Below are 20,650 nucleotides of genomic sequence, written 5' to 3'. Positions count from 1 at the left end.
ACATATAATTTTCATTATTATTATTTAATATGTAATAATATTCTAATAAATTAAATTATTATTGATAATATTAATCTTTAATTTCTTTATAACAAATAATTAAATAGTCAATTTGGCGCGCTTGCGCGCGTTTAATTTTGCTAGTAATATATAATCGATAAGTGAAAATTTTTGAAAATGTAACCCAAAAATATTAATTATTAAAAAAGAAGATTTTTTTGTACGTAAGTATTAAAATAAAAAAATTATAACTTCCCGTGTGGAAAATTGGCAATGGCCCCGTGAGGGGCACTCGTGGATTGCCCTCGTGCCGCATGGAAACCATAGGGGCAATCCACGTGGAACCCTCAAAGGCGTGACATGCTTTCCCTCATGGGTACCCTCATGGAAAATCCTCGTGGATTCCATATGGATTTTCCATATAGTGCCCTCACGGATTCCATTATATTTTATTTATAAATTTTATAAATTTATATTATAAAAGTTAATTAATAATAAATAAGCTTAAGTTATGAATAAATAACATATTTATTTAATAATTATTCAATTTTAAATTAAATTCTTATTCAAATTGAATTTATTAATTAACGTTCTAATTAATTAACTGTCGGATATAATTAACAGTAATAATAAATTAATTAATTAAAAAATAAAAAAATATGTAATTTATGCATACTATTAACGGATATTTTCATTTTTCAATTAATTCATACATAGAATTAATTATTAAACGCAAACCTGAGAAATAAATAAATCTAACGCATGGGGGGAATCGAACCTACGACCTACGGACTATGAGTCTAACGCTTTACCAACTACGCTACGCACGCTACTTCAAAACGAATGCTAACTTCTTGATGCTATTTAAACTTCAAAAATACCTAACAAAGAAAAGTGCTTAACATCATTTAGTTAAAGTTAAGATATTAAATTATATTTTCCAATCAAATGCAATTTATAAAATATAATTAATTATATGCTTTATGATTATTATCATGAATCATCTCAGGTGAATTTTCAAAAAAGTGTAAATATATTTTTATTAAAAACGCGTTTTTCGTTGTTCTGAATCATTGGAAACATTCATTTTGTGTTGATGAAAAAATATTTGAATTTTGAACTTAGAAAAATTTTTGAGCAGGGCACCGTGAGGGCAAATAGCAAGGGCCCTGCTGGAGCCTTCGTGTATTTCCATAACTTTGTACATAGATTTTTAAAAAATGTCACCCAATGTTTATTTCAAGTGCTTTAAAATGTTATTTAATGCATTCTGAAGTAAACATTTATTATACAAAAAAAAAATTTTTTTTTAACTTAGACAAATTTTTGAGCAGGGCACCGTGAGGGTAAAGACCGGGCACCCTGCTGGTGCCCTTGTGGATTTCCAAAACTTGGTACTTAGATTTTTTTTAAATGTCACCTAATGTTTATTTCAACTGCTTTAAAATGTTATTTAATGCATTCTGAACTAAACATTTTTTGGTAAAAAAAAATTTTTGTTTTTGGACTTAGACAAATTTTTGAGCAGGGCACCGTGAGAGCAAATAGCGGGGGCCCTGCTGGTGCCCGCATGGATTTGCCCTCATGGATTTTCCACTTGGGATCCTGCCGGGGGCCCCTATCACGCATGGGACGAACGGGGCGTTTTCCACACGGGTTGTTTTATTATACAAAAAATATTTTTTTTTACAAAAATATCAATTTTAAATACATTATATTTTAATCTGTAGAACACATGACAGTAAAATGCTACTGGAGGTCGTACATTTGGAAATTAATTTTGTGCAACTTATATTTTTATTTTTGAACGTCTTTAGAATTTATTTATTGAAAAAAAAGAAATTCAGGAAATTTAAAATTATATTTTTTCAAACAAAAACTGGTCCCTTTTTGGGAGAATCGCACCCATAAAACATAAGAAATTAAATTTCTAAATGAGCAGCACTGTTTTCCAGTTCAAATCAATTGAAACTATACCGGATGCAAGAAGTGCACTAATGAGTTGATCCAGTCAGTCTCAACACCTCGTCGGAATTGTTCACACTATTTATTTATATATATATATATAAATAAAAAAGCCTAAACAGAACATTTCGAGTAACCAATTACAACAGATTTCCAGAATCACGCAAGCACTTTATTTCATGTGAATAGTTCAAGGCTTTACTCTTCAGATATATATAATGACCCATTCAAACAAAAATTAGTTCAATTGCTGTGCCTGTTGAATTTTCAATTTGCCTGCGTGCATTTCAAATGTTCTATCCGTTAACTGATGAATTATTCTGCTCCATTTTTTTCATTTGTGCGATATTACATTATATATATAGAGAGAGAGAGTTGAATAGTGATATAGTCTAGTGATTTTTTTCCTATTATTTAAAGAAGAGCATGTAAAGGTGAGTTTTTGTGTTTAAGCATTTTCATTCTAAAATTAATTCTAAAAACTAAGGTTTTTCTCTTACTATATACACAATAGAAACGAATTTGATTTTAATAAAATCTTTTAATTTAAATATAATTTACATATTTATTCATTTGATTTATATTAATTTATTTAATTCACATTTATTTACATTAAATTTTATTTATTTTCCAATATGCAATATTGAATCAATAAAATTTGTTGATAGAAGTATAAAAGATGAATTAGATAAATATTCTACCAGTATATACTTACAATTTTTTAATTGTTATATTTTTCATAGAAATTTAGATTTGACGAGGAAAGTAAAAAAAAATCAATCTGAAAATAAAATCCAGTTCTAGACTATTTTACATTTATATATAAATTGAAAAAATTTTAGTGCAGCATCTGCCCGAAGGGAAAAATTTCTATATTCAATTAACTTAATATTGAAAAATATAAAATTTAGTATGTACAAAAATATCACAGATACTTATAAATTTGAAATAATTATGAAAATTTTACCACTTATTTAGAACACATTTTACTTTGTAATGATATAGTTACATACGAAAATATTTCATTCACTATTCTTTAGTTATCGTCTCACAACAGTGGCGATATGTCGACAACTCTTAAGAAAACATTTTTATTTCATATTTTTAATTTTTGTTTAAACGTATATTTGAATAGTGAAATTAACGTCTTTTAAATAATTGTGATAAAATTTCCATAAATAATTTTGAGAATCTGTAATGTCTGTTTTGTACTAAATTTTATATTTTTCAATAAAAAGTGCTTCTTTTTAAATTTTATCTTTTTTGAAAAATCGAAAAAAGTTCGAGACGCACGATTATGTTCTAAAAATCATTAGTTAGAATTTTTATTATTTGGAATTTCATTTGTCATAATTATTTTTGAGCCGAATTTTTATTTGTTCGAATTTAGTATTTTGCAGAATTTTCATCAAAACGATTTTCTACATTACAGAATTTTTATATAACCGAAAATTCACTTCGCAGAATTTTTATTTGTTCGAATTTTTATTTGTTTGAATTTTCATTTAACATAATAGGCATTTTAAAGAATTTTTAATAGAATTTCATTGCATAGAATTTTCATTTTATTCTTTCAGATGAATTTTAATTTGTTCAAATTATTATTTGATATAATATAATTTCCATATAACCGATTTTTTATACTACAGGATTTTTACTTAACCGAAAAATCATTTAACAGAATTTCTAATTGATCGAATTTTCATTTGCCCGAAATTGCAAATGGTCGAAGAAACAATCGATAGAATGATTTCGGCGCGATTTTTAAAATCAACCAATCACAATTTTATGGATTATTTTTGATTGGTTGATTTTAAAAAACGCGCCAAAATCTTTCTGTCGATTGTTTGTTCGGCCATTTGCAAATTCGGAGAAATGAAAATTCTATCAATTAGAAATTCTGTTAAATGATTTTTCGGTTAAGTTAAAATTCTGTAATATGAAAAATCGGTTATATGGAAATTATATCTGAAAGAATAAAATGAAAATTCTATGCAATGAAATTCTACCCAATAAAAATTCTTTAAAATGCCCTATTATGTTAAATGAAAATTCGAGCAAATAAAAATTCTGACAAATGAAAAATCGAACAAATAAAAATTCTGTGAAGTGAATTTTCGGTTATATAAAAATTCTGTAATATGGAAAATCGGTATTCAGCAAAATATTAATTAGAACAAATTGAAATTCGGCCTAAAAATAATTATGACAAATGAAATTCCATAAAATGAAAATTCTAACTAATAATTTTTAGAACATAATTTACAGAACTAAAAATTTATATTTAAAATTTATTACACCTGAAAGATTTAGTTGTAGAATTTAAAAAAAACGAAAATATTTTGAGTCAAAATTTAATATTTAATATCAAATTATAATTATTAAACCTTCTTTGTTTTTTCTTAAAAGTTATGTAACAATCGTATTTTTTATTCAATTTTTATAGACTCTTTTTTCTCTTTGAAAGTTTATCTACAATTCTGATTTTGTGTTTTTGTTAAATAATAATTTTTTAAAATAAATAAAAATTGTTTATTAACTTTTGAACAAAATATTATTAATAAAATTCAACGAACAGGTAGAAAATCTTTCAAAGAGCAAAATGAGCTATTATTTGTAAAAATTGAATAAAAATTACAATTTTTTCACCTTAACTTTAAACAAAAAGTATAAAAAAAGGAAATAATTATTAACAAAGAATATTATTTTAACAAAAAATTTTTGTTCAAAATAATTTATTTTGAAAAAATTGTACTTTTGAATTTTTTTAAATTTAATAAAATTAATTTTATTTATTTTTTTGTTGTTAAAAATAACATTTGAGTTTAAGGTTATGTTAATGGGCTAAAAACCATTAAATTATATTCTTGAAAGTAGTTTTGCCGTCTTAATATTAAATAATAATTTGTTTGGAAAATAAAATATTTTGAATTTAAGAAGCTTAAATTTTACTGTTTCAAATCAAATTTTCAAGTCAAATTTTAATTCGAAAATTGAAAATTCGTCTAAAAAAATAATTAGTTCTAATAAAATTCTTTAAAAATGAAATTTTTTAACTAATGATTTTTTTTAACATTAATTAATTAATTACAGTTATTTTTACAGAACCTAAAAATAAATTTAGTTATTTTTAACTAAATAATTAATAGAAATATTAGTATATTTGAATCAGTGAATGGGATTATTACTTTCGAATTAGTTATATTTTTTATTAATTCAAATTTAAAGAGTACTTACAGAGTATTTATTTATTTAAAAAACGATTTAAAATTATTTTCACTTGCTTGTTTTACATGTTTTAAATTCAGAACTAAGAAGCTTATAAAATGTTTTAAAAAACGTAACTATTTAAAATAAGATTCATTTCTATTTTTAAAATAAAATTTTAATTTTAACATTTTTTTAAAAGTATACAATAATATAAAAATGCATCAAGAAAATACTTAAAATTCTTTACATACTTGACTAATAAGATAAGAAAAGTGTAAAGTACTTTGATGATTTAATCTATAACGAAAGATTGTCTATAATAGTTGTTTTTTTAATGGACAAAAACCAATGTAGAAGAAAGAGAAAAACAATAAAAATTTGTAATTAAAAACAAAAATTAAGGTAGGTAGTGTATTTTTTAAATTTTACATGTATGTCATATCTGTTTTATTTATAAATTTAAAAATTCGATTCTTTGAACTAATTGAATTATGTAAATTGTACTTTGCTTAATTATTTTCAAATTAAGTTAAATCGATGATTAATGATATAGAAATTAGAAAGTGACATGTGACTAAAAACGAGAGAGATAAAAATACCCTAGGAGAAAAATTTAAAAATTAATTTTGCTAGCGAAAATTTAGTTAAAGAAAGAATCTCGTCTTCAAATGAAGTCTTCATTTATAATTACATATACAGAAACGACGTTGAGTCGTTATCATTCTGTATTCACTTTTTTAAGCACCTCTGCACCAATCGTGTGTTAATCGTTTATATAGTTTGTGATTTTGAAGAGACTTACAATGAAAATTTGTTCATCAGTAAGCTTTGAGACATACACGAAACAAGATATGAAGAATTATCAAAATTAAAGAAAAAAAGAGATTTGACAATTTGAGAAATCAAAATTTTTGCTTCGGCAAAAAAAAGAAACTTGAAGAAAAGGGAGGAAGAAGAAGAAGAAGAATTGAAAGATCTTGTTAAGTGGCAAAGGAGGCCAAGGTGTCCAAGACGTCAATTGTGTTGGAAACGTTATCGTCTGAAGACATTAGCGAGGAGTGGTGATCGAGAAAGAAAACAAGACGTGACGTGCATTGGAGTGACAACTCGTGACCAGTATCGTTATAGGTGAGGAGTTCGATTTGTGATTGACTCTCTGTGATCGACAATAGTCGAAATGGAGAACGAGACCGGTAGGACGCGATATGAGGAGCCTCCTCTTAAAAGAAGAGTGTCGATAAGCGATCAAATTTTAGGTGTTGATAATCCTGCATTTGAACATCATCATCATCATAGGCGTATTAGTGCAAGTAGTGAACATAATTCTGAGGCGGGTAGTAGAAAAAAATCAATTTTACACCACGGCGCTAGTCATGAGAATTTAGCTCAGTATAAGTTCGACTTGGAGAACGGTCGAATCAATGGCAACAGGAAGAAGTCGGCATTCAGTTTATCCAGCTCAATACGAGACAAAATTGAATACTCCGAGGAACTCGAAAGGTGAGTTGTTTTATTCTTGCTCTTAAATTCACAAAATACATTACTTTGTCTATATCAAAGAAATATTTATTTGCATCAATTATTTAGTTCAATTTGATTTAAATAAATATTTATTTAATAATAGTCAAGTAACCAATTATTTAAATACGTTTTTTTCTTTATTTAAAAAAAAAAATTAAAATTTTCCATTAACAAATGAAAGAAAAGTGAAAAATAAATTTATTTGATTCAAATACTCAATTACTTGATTATTATCAAATAAATATTTACTTGATTTAAATAAATTGTATTTAAACCAATAATTTTTGTATTTGAAATAAATACCACTTAATTGATTTAAATAAATATCTATTTGATAATAGTCAAGTAATCGATTATTTTCATCAAATAAATTTTTTTTAATTATAGATTAAATTCTTTCGATTAATAATAAAGTAAACAATTTATTGTTAAATATTAAAAAAAAAAAAAAAAAATGAAGAAAAAACAATTGCGTGTTACTCATTGTTAATTTGTGTTATTTAATTATTTACCTTTTAATTCGCGGTCAGCTTCCGTATATCACTTGAAGAATATATAAGAACTTATCAGAGAACTTTCAATCGAATTTTCATTAGTATTTCTATATTAGATAAGATTACACACTGTCTGTTTAAATCTTAATCCAAATTACAATCATATTTACAAACAGATAATTATAAAAGCATGTGACTATTGGGCCACGTGATTACAATGATTTATTTATCGTTTCAAATTTCTTGTAAAATATTAAATCATATTTGAGTATTTTCTAAAAAATTTTGAGAAATTTATTTTTAATATATAATAAAACAAATTTTTCCGTTTCGATATTTTTTTTTTAAATTATTGTATTCTAATAAATTAAAAATAAATTCAACATTTATTAAGTAAATAATTCATTTTTTAATGTTTAAATTAATATTTTATTAAAATCTAACAAAGCTGAAGTACGCAACGTTTATGATAAACGATTTTTAAAGAAATTATTTTTTAAAATGAAAAATTCTATAATTTTTTTGCCTAAAAAAATATTTTTTTATAATTTGTTGATTAATGAAAACTACAAGAAATATTTTTTAGGCAAAAAATTATAGAATTTTTCATTTAAAAAAATTTTTTCTTTAAAAATCGTTTATTATAAACGTTGCATACATTAGCTTCGTAAATCTAAACTTACAAAAAGTAACAAAAAAAATTCATGTATTTTAAATTTTCAAATACCAAATTTAATTCTAAATTGTCTATATAACTGAAAATATATTTAATCTTAAAAATTTCGATTATCTATTTTTATGTGCCTGAAGTTCTATATGAACGAAATCAATTTTTTTGGTCTATAAACTTTTTTAAAAATTTACTACTGCAATGAAAAAATAATAAAGTAGGTATATTAATTTTTTTTTTTTTTTTGAATTACAGAAATCTAAAATTTGAAATTAAAAACTAAACTTTTTTTTGTTCATTTGAAACTCACATTTGGAATTTTTTAAAAATAGTTTTTGAATTATTTTAAAAATTCACAAAAAGCTTGTCATGTTGTCATTTTTTATCTGAAACTTTAAAACAATCGAAATGAATTTAAATAGTTAATTTTCTTTCTCTTTTTTTTTTTTTTTGCCCGGTATACAAAGTAAATTTTAATTGACGGACTGTTTCGCTGATAACGTACAACTAAAACTAAATATAGCGAGAGCAACGTACCTATAGACTTTAGTACCTTTACGTAAATAAAATATTCAACACGCTCAATATGGATTTCATGAAGAGAATTCTCAATGAAATCATGTGCAATATGTAAGCACAAACCTTGTACAATAAAAACTAATATCACGTGTATTCTAACAGCAATGGACAAAATAAAGAAATTGTAAATAAATTAAATTATAACTTTGTGTAAGTTTATATAAAAAAAAAAAATTATTATAATTAATCCTATAATTTTATAATGTAAAATTTATTTATAATTATTTTCTATGGCTTTGCAAATAATTAAACAATACAAACGGAAAAATTATGTACGAATTAATCTATTGAATTAAAAAAAAAAAATTTCAATTTTTTAAAATAATTATTGTTTAAAATTATATTTTTAACATTTTCAAAAACAGGAAAATTATTTTTAAAAAATTGTTAATATTTTTTTAAATTTCATTTTGTAATGAAAAGATAAATAAACTCATTTGGCATGTAATTGTTAATTTTTTTTTATTGCAAAATAGAGTGTAAAAATGTTTTGCGATACGTATACCTATTTTTCTCGTACACTGAAAAAAAAATGCTATATTAAATGAATACCATTTTTCTGACAAAAGCATAGTTTCAAATATACATACTATAAAATTTATATTATTGACTTTTGTCAGAAAACGATTTAAAAATTGCAATATATAAATCCCACTAAAATAGAAATGAGGTGTATCTATCCGTACTTTATGTTATAGTTTTTAATGTACATTTTTTTTCTACGTATACCAGCTATTGTTGATATAAACTATTTTTCTCTATATGTATTCAATTTTTCTTTTGAAAAGTTTATACCGTTTAAATTATTTGTATGTATTTTTAAAAATTCAAAAGAAATGAACCTTGAATGTCTAACTTCAAACAACTTAGTTTTCTGTATGAAATATTAAAAATTTAATATTGGTGTATATTTAAATAATACATTTATTATAATGTGATATAGTGCAGTATTATAGTTGCGGTAAAAAGAAACAGTTCAAATTTATTGTTTAAACTAATTAATGAAAAAATAACAATTAAAAAATTTAGAAAAATCACTTATATAGATCGCATTCATTTTTAATGATACTATACCGCAGAATTGAAAATATGACAAAATATCTAATATCTGATTTTTAAAATTTTCAAATGCAATACCTCAATGGGGCGCACGATTATCCCATAAAAATTATTCATTAGAATTTTAGAATTTTAAAAAGTTTTACTAGACGAATTTTTAATTTTCGAATTAAAATTTTTACAGAATTTTTTTTTAAACGAATTTTTAGTTAACAGAATTCACAAAAAGCGCCGAATTTTTATTTGTCCGAACAAACAATCGATAGAAAAATTTTGGCACGATTTTTAAAATTCACCAATCACGATTTTCTTGACAATTTTCTGATTGGTCATTTTTAAAAATCGCGCCGAATTTTTTGCTGTCAATTGTTTTTCGGACATTTGCAATTTCAGTCAAATAAAATATATATATGAATAATTTTTATGGGATAATCATGCGTCTCGACTCAATTTGACGAAATATAAAAACTCATAAAAATACACTCGAAAAAAATTTATTTAGTTCAAAGAAATTGGCTATTATCAAATAAATATTTATTAGGACCAAATAACTTTTTATTTGAATCAAATAAACTGTATTCGAATCAATAATTTCTGTAATTAAAATAAATGACTTTTAATTGACTCAAATAATAATAATTTGATTGTTTTAATCAAGTAAACTTTTTTTTCTGTGTAGATAATCGATTATTTATAGAAAAAAAAACCCCCTTTTAATCAGTATCATATTGTCATTTTTAAATATTTGTTCTACATGATAAAAAATTAAAAGTAAAAAAATACTTCTTAGTTTAATTCGTATAGAAATTATTATATTAGAAACGGAAATTTTTTATGTAACTTCGTGTCGTTATTATAAATTTTACAACTATAAAAAATTATATTAATTTAACCTAATTTTCATTCAATTTTTACATCTTATCTATTGACTGGAAATCATATTAGGTTTGTATAATTTCCAAAGTTATAAAAATTATTAACGAGATAAGGTTCCATTAAAATTCCATTGGAAATAGGTTTGTACTTTTTATACCTGAAGCAAAATTTCTGAAGTGAGACAATTCAAAAAAAGAAAAATAAAAATTTCTTAGATCTTAAAAATAGAGCTTTACTCTCTAAATCTGAACCAATAGCAATTTTACTAATTCAATCAGTACTTTTCATTTTAACTGAAGTTTCAGTTATTTTTTGAAATTTACTAATATAATTAGTGAATATGCAAGCAATAGAAAATAACTTATGTAAATCAGTAATTTGTATATAACATAACCTTTAAAATTAACTATTAAATCAGTAGATTTTGTGGGCGCCGCCATATATTTATATTACTGATTCAATCAGTAATTGATATTTTACTAATTGAATCAGTAAATTTCTACTAATTGTCAGTTGCTCAATTCTCGCTATAACAATTAGTAGATTTCTACTGCTAATCAGGAAAATATGACTGATTCAGATTTAGAGAGTAGGAAACTAGATTCTCTTGCCGAAGTTCCAAGGCCAATTTGACAAAAATTGACGAGACTAGCAAGCTAGCAGAATTGAATTTATTAACAATTAAACATATGTTTTTGGGGTAACTGAATCCGAATCCGAGGTCTCTTTAATTCCGTCAGATCAGGATTTTGACATAACCTCAAAAAACCCTTAAATTCAGCTACACTGCCAGCAAAAAAAAATTCCCATCTGATGTGAAGGTTAACTATATATTTTAAGGGTCCCTGAATCCGAATCCGAGAGGCCCATTTAACCCGACCACTTCTGGATTCTGTCATAACCTCAAAAAAATGTGTTTTTTGAGGTTATTTCAGAATCCTGAAATGATGGGGTTAAAAGAACCTATAGGATTTGGATTCAGGAACCCCAAAAAATATACAGTAAACATGGTCAGACCCCTAGATTAGAAAGATTTTTTTTGCTGGATTCGTGTCTCTTTAGGATTTTTTGAGGTTATGGCAAAATCCTGAACTGATGAAATTAACCCCCTAAAGTTAATTTATTGAATTTTAAAAAAAAATTGTAACCTCTATAAAAATACTAATTCTTCGAAGATTTGTTTGATTCTAGATCGTGGCTATACGTTTTTTGTTCACGATGTCACGGTCGAGATGACACACCTTCCTGGGAGCCAAATGGATGGAGGAAAGCTTGTCCACAACCATTTTGTCCCAGTTATAGAAAATTTGCAAGAACCCTATGCCTTTTTCTCTTGGGGCTGCTCCTATGGGGCATTGTATATTCGATTATTGGAGAAGATGCAGCACCAGGAGGTCCTCTCTTTGGACTGGCAGCACTTTGCATTGCCGCACATTTTGGAGGATGGCTAATTTCTCTAACAACTCTTCCGGCTCTCGTCGGAATGCTGCTGACCGGAATCATTCTCCAAAATATGGGACTGGTCAGCATAGATGGAAGATATAGTGTTGTTGTCTCCAATTTGCGGTAAGATTTATTTTCATATTTATATTTATGCATTAAATTTTTTTAAATCTGAGAAAATAATAAATTCTTTCGTAATTTATTTTGTTAATATTCGCTAAAAGAGTTATAAGTCAAAAGAATAAGAGTTAAAATGATTTCCAAAATTAATTTTTGAAATCAAATTTCAAAATTTACAACCTAATTAATAGGTTAAAAATATTGTCTTTTGCTTATTTTTCTATATAATTATTATAATTTAAAAAAAACATTTGTCAAAGAACATATTTTCATTCCAATATTGAATCAACAATGCAGGTTTTTTTTTTTAAATTTTCTTATTTGAAATTAAAACTCGTACGTAGCATTAACAAGTTTATAAGTGATCAAATTTCTTGTCACGTAAATATACTTGTAAAAACTTTTGTAATCGAAGCTCGAAGGTTTTACCATTTCAATTCATTATACTGACACATAAGTTCAAGGTCAACACCCATTATATGACATAACACGTACTACTCCCATAGGCAAATCATATATTTTACAAATGTTATTAAAAAAAATGTGTCATATAAATCAGAAAACAAAATAAATCCTTTTATATTACCATTTAAGGATCTCATGATTATCCCAAAAAAATCATTAATTAGAATTTTCATTTTAAATAATTTTATTCGAAATAACTATTTTTTTAGGAGATTTTATATTTTTCGAATTAGCATTTAAGAGAATTTCTTTTTATTCGAATTTTTACTTAACAAAATTTTTAGCTACAAAATTTTTGTTTAGAAGATTTTTTATTTTTATAGTCATTTAATTTAGATTACTTTTTACTTAAGGGTATGTGGGAACCTCCCACGTGACCTAGTATGGAAAAAAGTGCTTTGGTAGTATATATTTCACTCTAAAATGAGAAAAGATTTTTGTCTAAAATTTTGAGAGATGATAGATTAGGGTACAAGGAATCTCGCTGTTCTCCGAAAAATACATAATTTTGCGTTAAATTATTAAAAAATGAAGTTTAAAAAATGTGATTTTTAAACGAAAATGAAAACAAACATGGTGGCGCATACACAGACGTTGCTTGAGTTTGTCAGTGTTCCAGTAAACAGCGCCAATTCGAGCAAGTGGCCGCTGAATGAACTATGATATAATACATTATTTTACTATTTATTGCTTTATTTTTATTATTTTTACGTTAAGTTATGGTAAATAAGTAGAACAGCGAGATTCCTTGTACCAAACAAAATCATTTCTCCAAAATTTTAACCCGAAATCATTTTTTATTTCAGAGAAAGTTTCAAACCACGAAAAATCGTTCTTTGTCCACATATCCTTAAGAAAATTTTGATTTAATTGAATTATAATTTAGCAGAATTACAGAAATTCCGATATACCAAATTTTAATTTGTCCGAATTTCTATTACTACGAATTTTTAAGACGCCGAAATTTTATTTGTCCAAAATTACAAATGTCCGAACAAACAATCGACCGAAGGATTTTGGCGCAATTTTTAAAATCAACCAATTAGAAATTATCAAGAAAATTGTGATTGGTCAATTTTAAAAATTGCGCTAAAATCTTTCTGTCGACTGTTTTTTTCGGACATTTATATAATTTCATACAAATGAAAATTCGGCGTGTTAAAAATTCTAATAACAAAGTTACTTTCTTTGTAAACGAAATTTTATTTAACAGAATTTTTTGGGTAATTTTTATTTGACATAATTTTTTATTTTAACGAATTTCTTTTTATCCACCTTTTGTTTAAAAGAATTATAATTTAACTCAATTTCAATTTATCAGAATTCTTATTCAACAGAATTTTCTACATTCGAATTATATTTAATGTCAGAATTTTTAATTTTTTTTGAATCTCCGCATTTGTTCGAATTTTTATTTACACGAATTGTTATTAGAAAGAATTCTTAAAACAGTGAATTTTCATTTGACAGAAATTGTAAATGTCCGAACAAACAACACTTAGAAAGATAATAGCACAATTTTTAAAATAGACCAATCAGAACTTATGAAGAAAGTTGTGATTGGTCTATTTTAAAAAAATTGCGCCGAAATCTTTCTGATTTTTGTTTGTTCGGCCATTTGTAATTTCTGTCAAATGAAAATTCGTTGTTTTAGGAATTTAATGAAATAACAATTCGTGTAAATAAAAATTCGCTACCGAAAAATTATGTTAAATAAAATTTCGTTTACAATGAAAGTAACTCAAATGGTAATTTGAAAAATGAAAATACGTCTAAAAAGAAATTCTGTCATTCATACAAATGAAAATTCCAGCTAATAATTTTTATGGGATATAAATGCGCTCCAATTTTTTTACAATATCTAAATTACTATATTATCACAGAAAATTAAAAGGCATTAAAATAAGCTGCAACGCTTATTATTTTAATCCAATTTTGCTTATTTTAATCCATTTTGGTATTAAAATAAGCAAAATTGGATTAAAATGATAAGCGTTGCAGCTTATTTTAATGTCTTTTAATTTTCTGTGATGAAAACGGATCAGTTTTAGAAGAATCATCTACCTATATATATATACACTATCTTGAAAAATGTGTCTTCAAGTTAAGATTCGAATGCAGATAGAAAAGGCATTCTTTAAATTCCGCAAAGAAAAATAAAGAAAAACATTGTAATATATGTATACATTCCGAACATTGAATTTACTTTGGAGACCTGCGAAATACTTCTCTTGGACGAGAAAATAGGAGCATAGACCGTGAAATTCTCTCATTCTTTGTCAATGTCAAATATTTTAAACTCTCTTGAAAATCATTCCAAATATTTAGTTTATACATGGAAAACATTTTCTTCTTCAATAACTTGACAGTTTTTAAAATAGGTTTATAATATTATTTTAATAATTTTTTTTTTTTTTTTATTAAATATTTTGATTAAATTAGAAATGTAAATAATGTGTAAAGCAATAGATCTAGATATACTATTGGTTTTTTTTTTAAATATTAAAAAAATTCTTGAAAATCAAACAACATTTTTTAGGAAGAAATTAAATTATCCATAAATTTGGAATTTAAATAAATCACGAGTATTTTACATCTTTTGTTAAATGTTAAATAATAAGTGTACTTATTAGATCAATTAACGTGTAACACATGATATATGAATAATATTTGCCTTTACATTTTTCATTTAAGCAACACTTGAGTTGATTCGTTATGCTTTTTCTTAGCTTGCTTTTACAGAAATGTTTATCTTTTCATTGGCTATGCAAATTGTACACATGACTACTATTATCTCCACAGAAACTTTTGTGCAGAATATTAAGTTAATTAGTTCACTTTACAAAGTTACTACATAAAATATAATAATAGACCAAAAAAAAAATAAATAAATAAATAAATATAAAAAACTATTAATGACATTTCACACTATAAAGTTAAAAGACTGGTTATTATATTTATTTTATATATAGTTTATATGATTAGTAAGATAAACCTATATCTGTTGTAGATATAATTGACACTTAAATAAAAGATAGTTGTTCGTTCAAACATTATGTAACATTTCGTATGACTTTGTGTTTTACAATTGTTGTAATTATACACATTTGTAAGCCATTCAATTTGGCTTTAAACTTTGGTTAAACATTGGTAATACAAAGCGGAATCACATGTACTTGTATGCATTTGCAAGCAATTAGATTCGAATTTTATTTTCAAAACTTGACATAAAAATTCCTTTAAAAATTTTATTCCAATTAAACATTCCTTTAGACATATAACTCTACATTACATATGGAAACTAAAATAGCTTTCGATTGACGTCTTTATAACTCTATTGTAAAATAGAATATAAGAATTATAAATTTTAAATTAGAAAATCACGAGAATTTCATGTTTTACGATATATCCTTCAATAATTGTTATTACTTCTATGGATTTCCAATTAAATAATTTTCTTTAAAAAAAAAATGTATTATCTTCAATATAAAGATGTATGCATAATAAATTTAATGTTATTAAAAGCACAATAATCTCGATTTGTATATTTTGTTACTCGAAATTTAAACCTGCTGCAATATAAACATTTTTTTCACTTTTTAATTATTATAATTAATTATATTAATATTAATTATTTTATTTAAAATTATTATTTATATTTATAATAATTATAATTTATATATATATATGGACTTAGCTGCGAAAAATTTTAGGTTATGTTTAGTGATAGTTTCAGTTTAATTAAACGTTTTTAAGAGTTGAAATTTTTATTTTTGTAAAATAATTTTTCCATGATGAATTCTTTATTTTGTTTATTGTTTTTCTACTTTTCTATTAATATGAAATATGTGAGAAATGTGTATTGTGTTTATTTGTTTATGCTATTATCGAAGGTCAATAATAAATTAAATATACCTTGCATGGAGATGATCAAAATGATATCAATGAAAAGAGATAGTACAATTTTCTAATATAACTGATAAAATGAAAAGAGTAATTTGTTTTTTTATTTAGGTTATGCTCCCCATTATGCTTTTCATGTTTCTTCTTTAAAAAAAAACATAAGAGATTAAAATTATGGAAAATTTGATCCATATGGAAGGTAGAAATAATTATTTCTATCAAATCCAAATCAAAATTTTTCATAAATTTTAATCTATATTTTTTTAAAAGAAGAAACATAATGGGCAAAATAACCTACGTACAAAAACGTATTGCAGTTTTGCACAGTATGTAGTTTTTTTTATGGATGTTCAGTTAACCCCAGGTAATTCTAATTTTTTTTTTTATTTGAATTAAAAAATTCAAAATGTCGAATCTAATTTTTCGACCAAAGATTGTTTTAAAATTTAAATTTAAGAAATTAATAACTAAACTTGAGATTATATAAAACTTTAAACTTTATTTAAAAAATGTCAATTTCACAATTTTTATTTTGTGAAAAAAACATTACACATTGTGTTTTATTTACATCTGTCTGCTACATATATAGGAACGCATGACTATGTTCTAAAAATCATTAGTTAGAATTTTCATTATTTGGAATTTCATTTGTCATAATTATTTTTGAGCCGAATTTTTATTTGCTCGAGTTAGTATTTTGCAGAATTTTCATCAAAACGGTTTTCTATATTACAGAATTTTTATATAACCGAAAATTCACTTCACAGAATTTTTATTTGTTCGAATTTTTATTTGTGAGAATTTTTATTTGCTCAAATTTTCATTTAACATAATAGGCATTTTAAAAAATTTTTATTGGGTAGAATTTCATTGCATAGAATTTTCATTTTATTCTTTCAGATGAATTTTCATTTTGTTCGATTTATTATTTAATATAATTTCCATATAACCGATTTTTCATACTACAGAATTTTTACTTAAACGTAAAATCATTTAACGGAATTTCTAATTGATAGAATTTCTATTTGTCCGAAATTGCAAATGGCCGAACAAACAATAGATAGAAAGATTTCGGCGCGGTTTTTAAAATCAACCAATCAAAAATTATCCATAAAATTGTGATTAGTTGAATTTAAAAAAATCGCGCCGGAATCTTTCTGTCAATTGTTTGTTCGACCATTTGCAATTTCGGGCAAATGAAAATTCTATCAATTAGAAATTCTGTTAAATGATTTTTCGGTTAAGTAAAAATTCTGTAGAAAAATCGGTTATTTGGAAATTATATCAAATAATAATTCGAACAAATGAAAATTTATCTGAAAGAAAATTCTATGCAATGAAATTCTACCCAATAAAAATTCTTTAAAATGCCTATTATGTTAAATGAAAATTCTGACAAATAAAAATTCTAAGAAGTGAATTTTCGATTATATAAAAATTCTGTAATATAGAAAATCGGTTTGATAAAAATTCTGCAAAATACTAATTCGAACAAATACACGGAAAAACTTTATTCAAGAATCATTCCTAAATTTGTTCAGGAACTGAGGATATGAGAAAAATTCTGCAAAATTTACAGAAAAATACAAAAATCATTCAAGAAAATACTTGTATTTTTATTATGACATTGGAAGACTTCTTGTTAATGCCGCGATCGGAATATCTCTGTCACTGGGTGTTGAAAGTTTCTTGAACTGTTTTGGAAGACACAGTACAGTGACCAAGCACTAGGCAGGGATTGGTTGCGTCAAATATGTTTCCAATGCATAATACCATAAGCTGCTAAGGTAGCTGAGAGATGTAAAGCGCAGTTTTTGGACTCTCGAGGACGTGGGATCAAGTCCTCCCAGAGTAAATTTTTTTTCTCGCAAACGTAAAAATTTATTCTAAAACAAATTCAAGACTTTCTGTAGTGAGTTTAGGAAGTTGTCTTGAATTTCTCTACAATTCTTATAGAAATACTGCTTAGAATTTTTCAAAGAAAATATAAATAAGATTTCTTAAATTATTCTCATATCCTCAGTTCCTGAACAAATTTAGGAATGATTCTTGCACAAAGTTTTTCCGTGTAAAAATTCGGCTCAAAAATAATTATGACAAATGAATTTCGATAAAATGAAAATTCTAACTAATGATTTTTAGAACATAATCATGCGTCTCAACATATAGTATTATACTGAAAAAAAGTTGATTAATTAAAATATTTAATTTACAGAAAAATCGCATTGGTAATCATTTTGACGAGAGCAGGTTTGGATCTTGATCCACGTGCTTTGAAAAGTATGAAAATAACTGTGCCAAAATTAGGCCTTATTCCATGGTTGGTAGAGGCATTAGTAGTGGCTGTGCTGACAAGGTACTTATTGAACTTGCCATGGATTTGGGGATTTCTTCTTGGTAGCATAATTGCAGCTGTCTCACCAGCGGTTGTGGTTCCTTGTCTTTTTCGACTTCGAGCCAAAGGATATGGAGTTGCCAAGGTAATTCTCAAAATGCAAATTTAAAATACATGACATACAAATGTTAAGTAAAAAAAAAAAAAGTTTTAATTCAGTACTTAATTTGACGACAGTAAATTTTTTCCAAACACATTATGTATAAGGTTAAATGCATTTCTTGTATAAAAATTGTAGAAATTAAAATTAGACAAAAAATATAAAAAAGGATCAACATTTTTCTAAACGGATTATCTAAAAAAATAATTAAGTAATTTTCAATAACAAAAATTATTTTCTCTGATTCCTCATATGTTTAAAATAGTATAAGGATTTGTTGTTTGCCAGAGTATATTAATATTTTGTCAAAAAAAAATTGCAAGATTTGTGACAATGATTAAAATCGTATTGCCGCCATATTAAATTTTTCTCAAATTTGCAATTTTTTAAAAATAAATTTGTTGATAAAATATATATATATTAATACTCTCGCACATAGAACAAGTCTTTGTTCTATTTTTGACTCCTCCATAAAATTTTAGCTCAATCTATCAAATATTTTGCGAGAAAATTTGCGGAGAATATTTACATGTGAAATCACAACAATCACATAACCTTAAGAATATAGAGTGTACACGCATTTTTCAAGTAGTATAGTCCCGTAAAATCAAGACAAGACGCGTGCATTGCACCCTAACGCTGATATAATAACAGAAGCCAATGAAAAGAAGTGACAATATATTCCGGCACACATGGTTTGTTTTGCGACTTGAAATCTTCTTTCGAGAGTACTATATATATATATAGATGCCATTAGCATCGAGGAATGTACCCTTACCTTCGTAAAGATCCTGTGGGATTATATATATATCCTGCCGTTCTTCTCTCCTTTACTAACGACCAAGTGTGCTTCAATCCAACTTCATTTCACGCGAAAACTCAAACCAACTTTTGTTCAGCACAAAAGGAATTATACAAAACCTACTTTCGCATTTATGTTTGTCACTGACAAATGCTAGAAACTTCATTTTCATCGCGTTCTTTTTTTTTTTTTTTTAATTTTTACTTAAATTAAATTTGGATTAATTTAATTGTTGTGTAAATCAGAAAAATAAGAATTGTAATTAAATTTCTCACAAGTTTCAGAATCTTAATAAATTTTTTGTATTTAATATAGACGTTTGAAATCCTCTCATATTTCTCTTTTAATTATATTTCGAATTTTTTTTTTTTTTTATTACTTTTTGACCTACTTCCACATAAAATTAAAATTCATTAGATCTCTCTTTTGAAAATCTTGAGTTAGCCAAGTCTTATTAAATTCTATTTCACACACAACGGCTAGATGTATCTTATGTTCATCTTCTTTTCATTTTTAGTTTTATTTATAAGAAGCTTTCTTGTGCGTTTGTAAAGTGCATGAATCTCCCATAAAAATCAATGATAAGAAGTTTTATTTTAAAGAATACCCAATCAAAAATTTACGTTTGGCGCAGTACTCACGGTGCGCCAGAAGGTGGTTTAAATAAAAATGAATTGGCATTTAAAAATTCTTTTTGATTATGATTCTTAGATGAATAACAAACATTTCTCAATAGTTTTTAAAATCAGTTTACGTGCCCGATTTAAATAAAATTGAGTTTTTATATAAAAACAGTGTTTTATGGGGAATCAGAATTTATTTAATCTAATAAATACTGTAATAAATGATAAAATAATTACTTATTTTCAATTTTACATATAAATAATTATATTGCTGTAGTGTTTGTGTCCAATTTTAAAAAATTAAATTATAATGTTAAAAGAACGATTTTAAGAGTGACAAAATTTATTTAAGAGAGTCGAATGATCTCTGAAATTTTTTGGCAAGAAGAGACCTTTAATTATCGCTCTATAAAAACGGCACTAAA

The 20,650-nt window shown here is 25.1% G+C and overlaps 1 protein-coding gene across 1 annotated transcript in view; it reads left to right on the top strand.

Annotated features, from left to right (window-relative positions):
* Positions 1-20,650, top strand: part of LOC127279787 (neuroligin-1-like) — a 104,717-nt gene that overhangs the window by 58,903 nt on the left and 25,164 nt on the right. Inside the window, exons 8-9 of the mRNA XM_051302356.1 lie at positions 11,566-11,940; positions 18,521-18,785. Of these exons, the coding sequence (XP_051158313.1) occupies positions 11,566-11,940; positions 18,521-18,785 (640 nt within the window). The remainder of the gene's footprint in view (positions 1-11,565; positions 11,941-18,520; positions 18,786-20,650) is intronic.

Source organism: Leptopilina boulardi, unplaced genomic scaffold (genome assembly GCF_019393585.1).
Source record: "Leptopilina boulardi isolate dan_hultmark-lab unplaced genomic scaffold, ZJU_Lbou_2.1 LbouV2_223, whole genome shotgun sequence".
In the NCBI taxonomy this organism is placed as follows: Eukaryota; Metazoa; Arthropoda; class Insecta; order Hymenoptera; family Figitidae; genus Leptopilina; species Leptopilina boulardi.
This window is presented reverse-complemented; position numbering and strand designations above follow the sequence as displayed.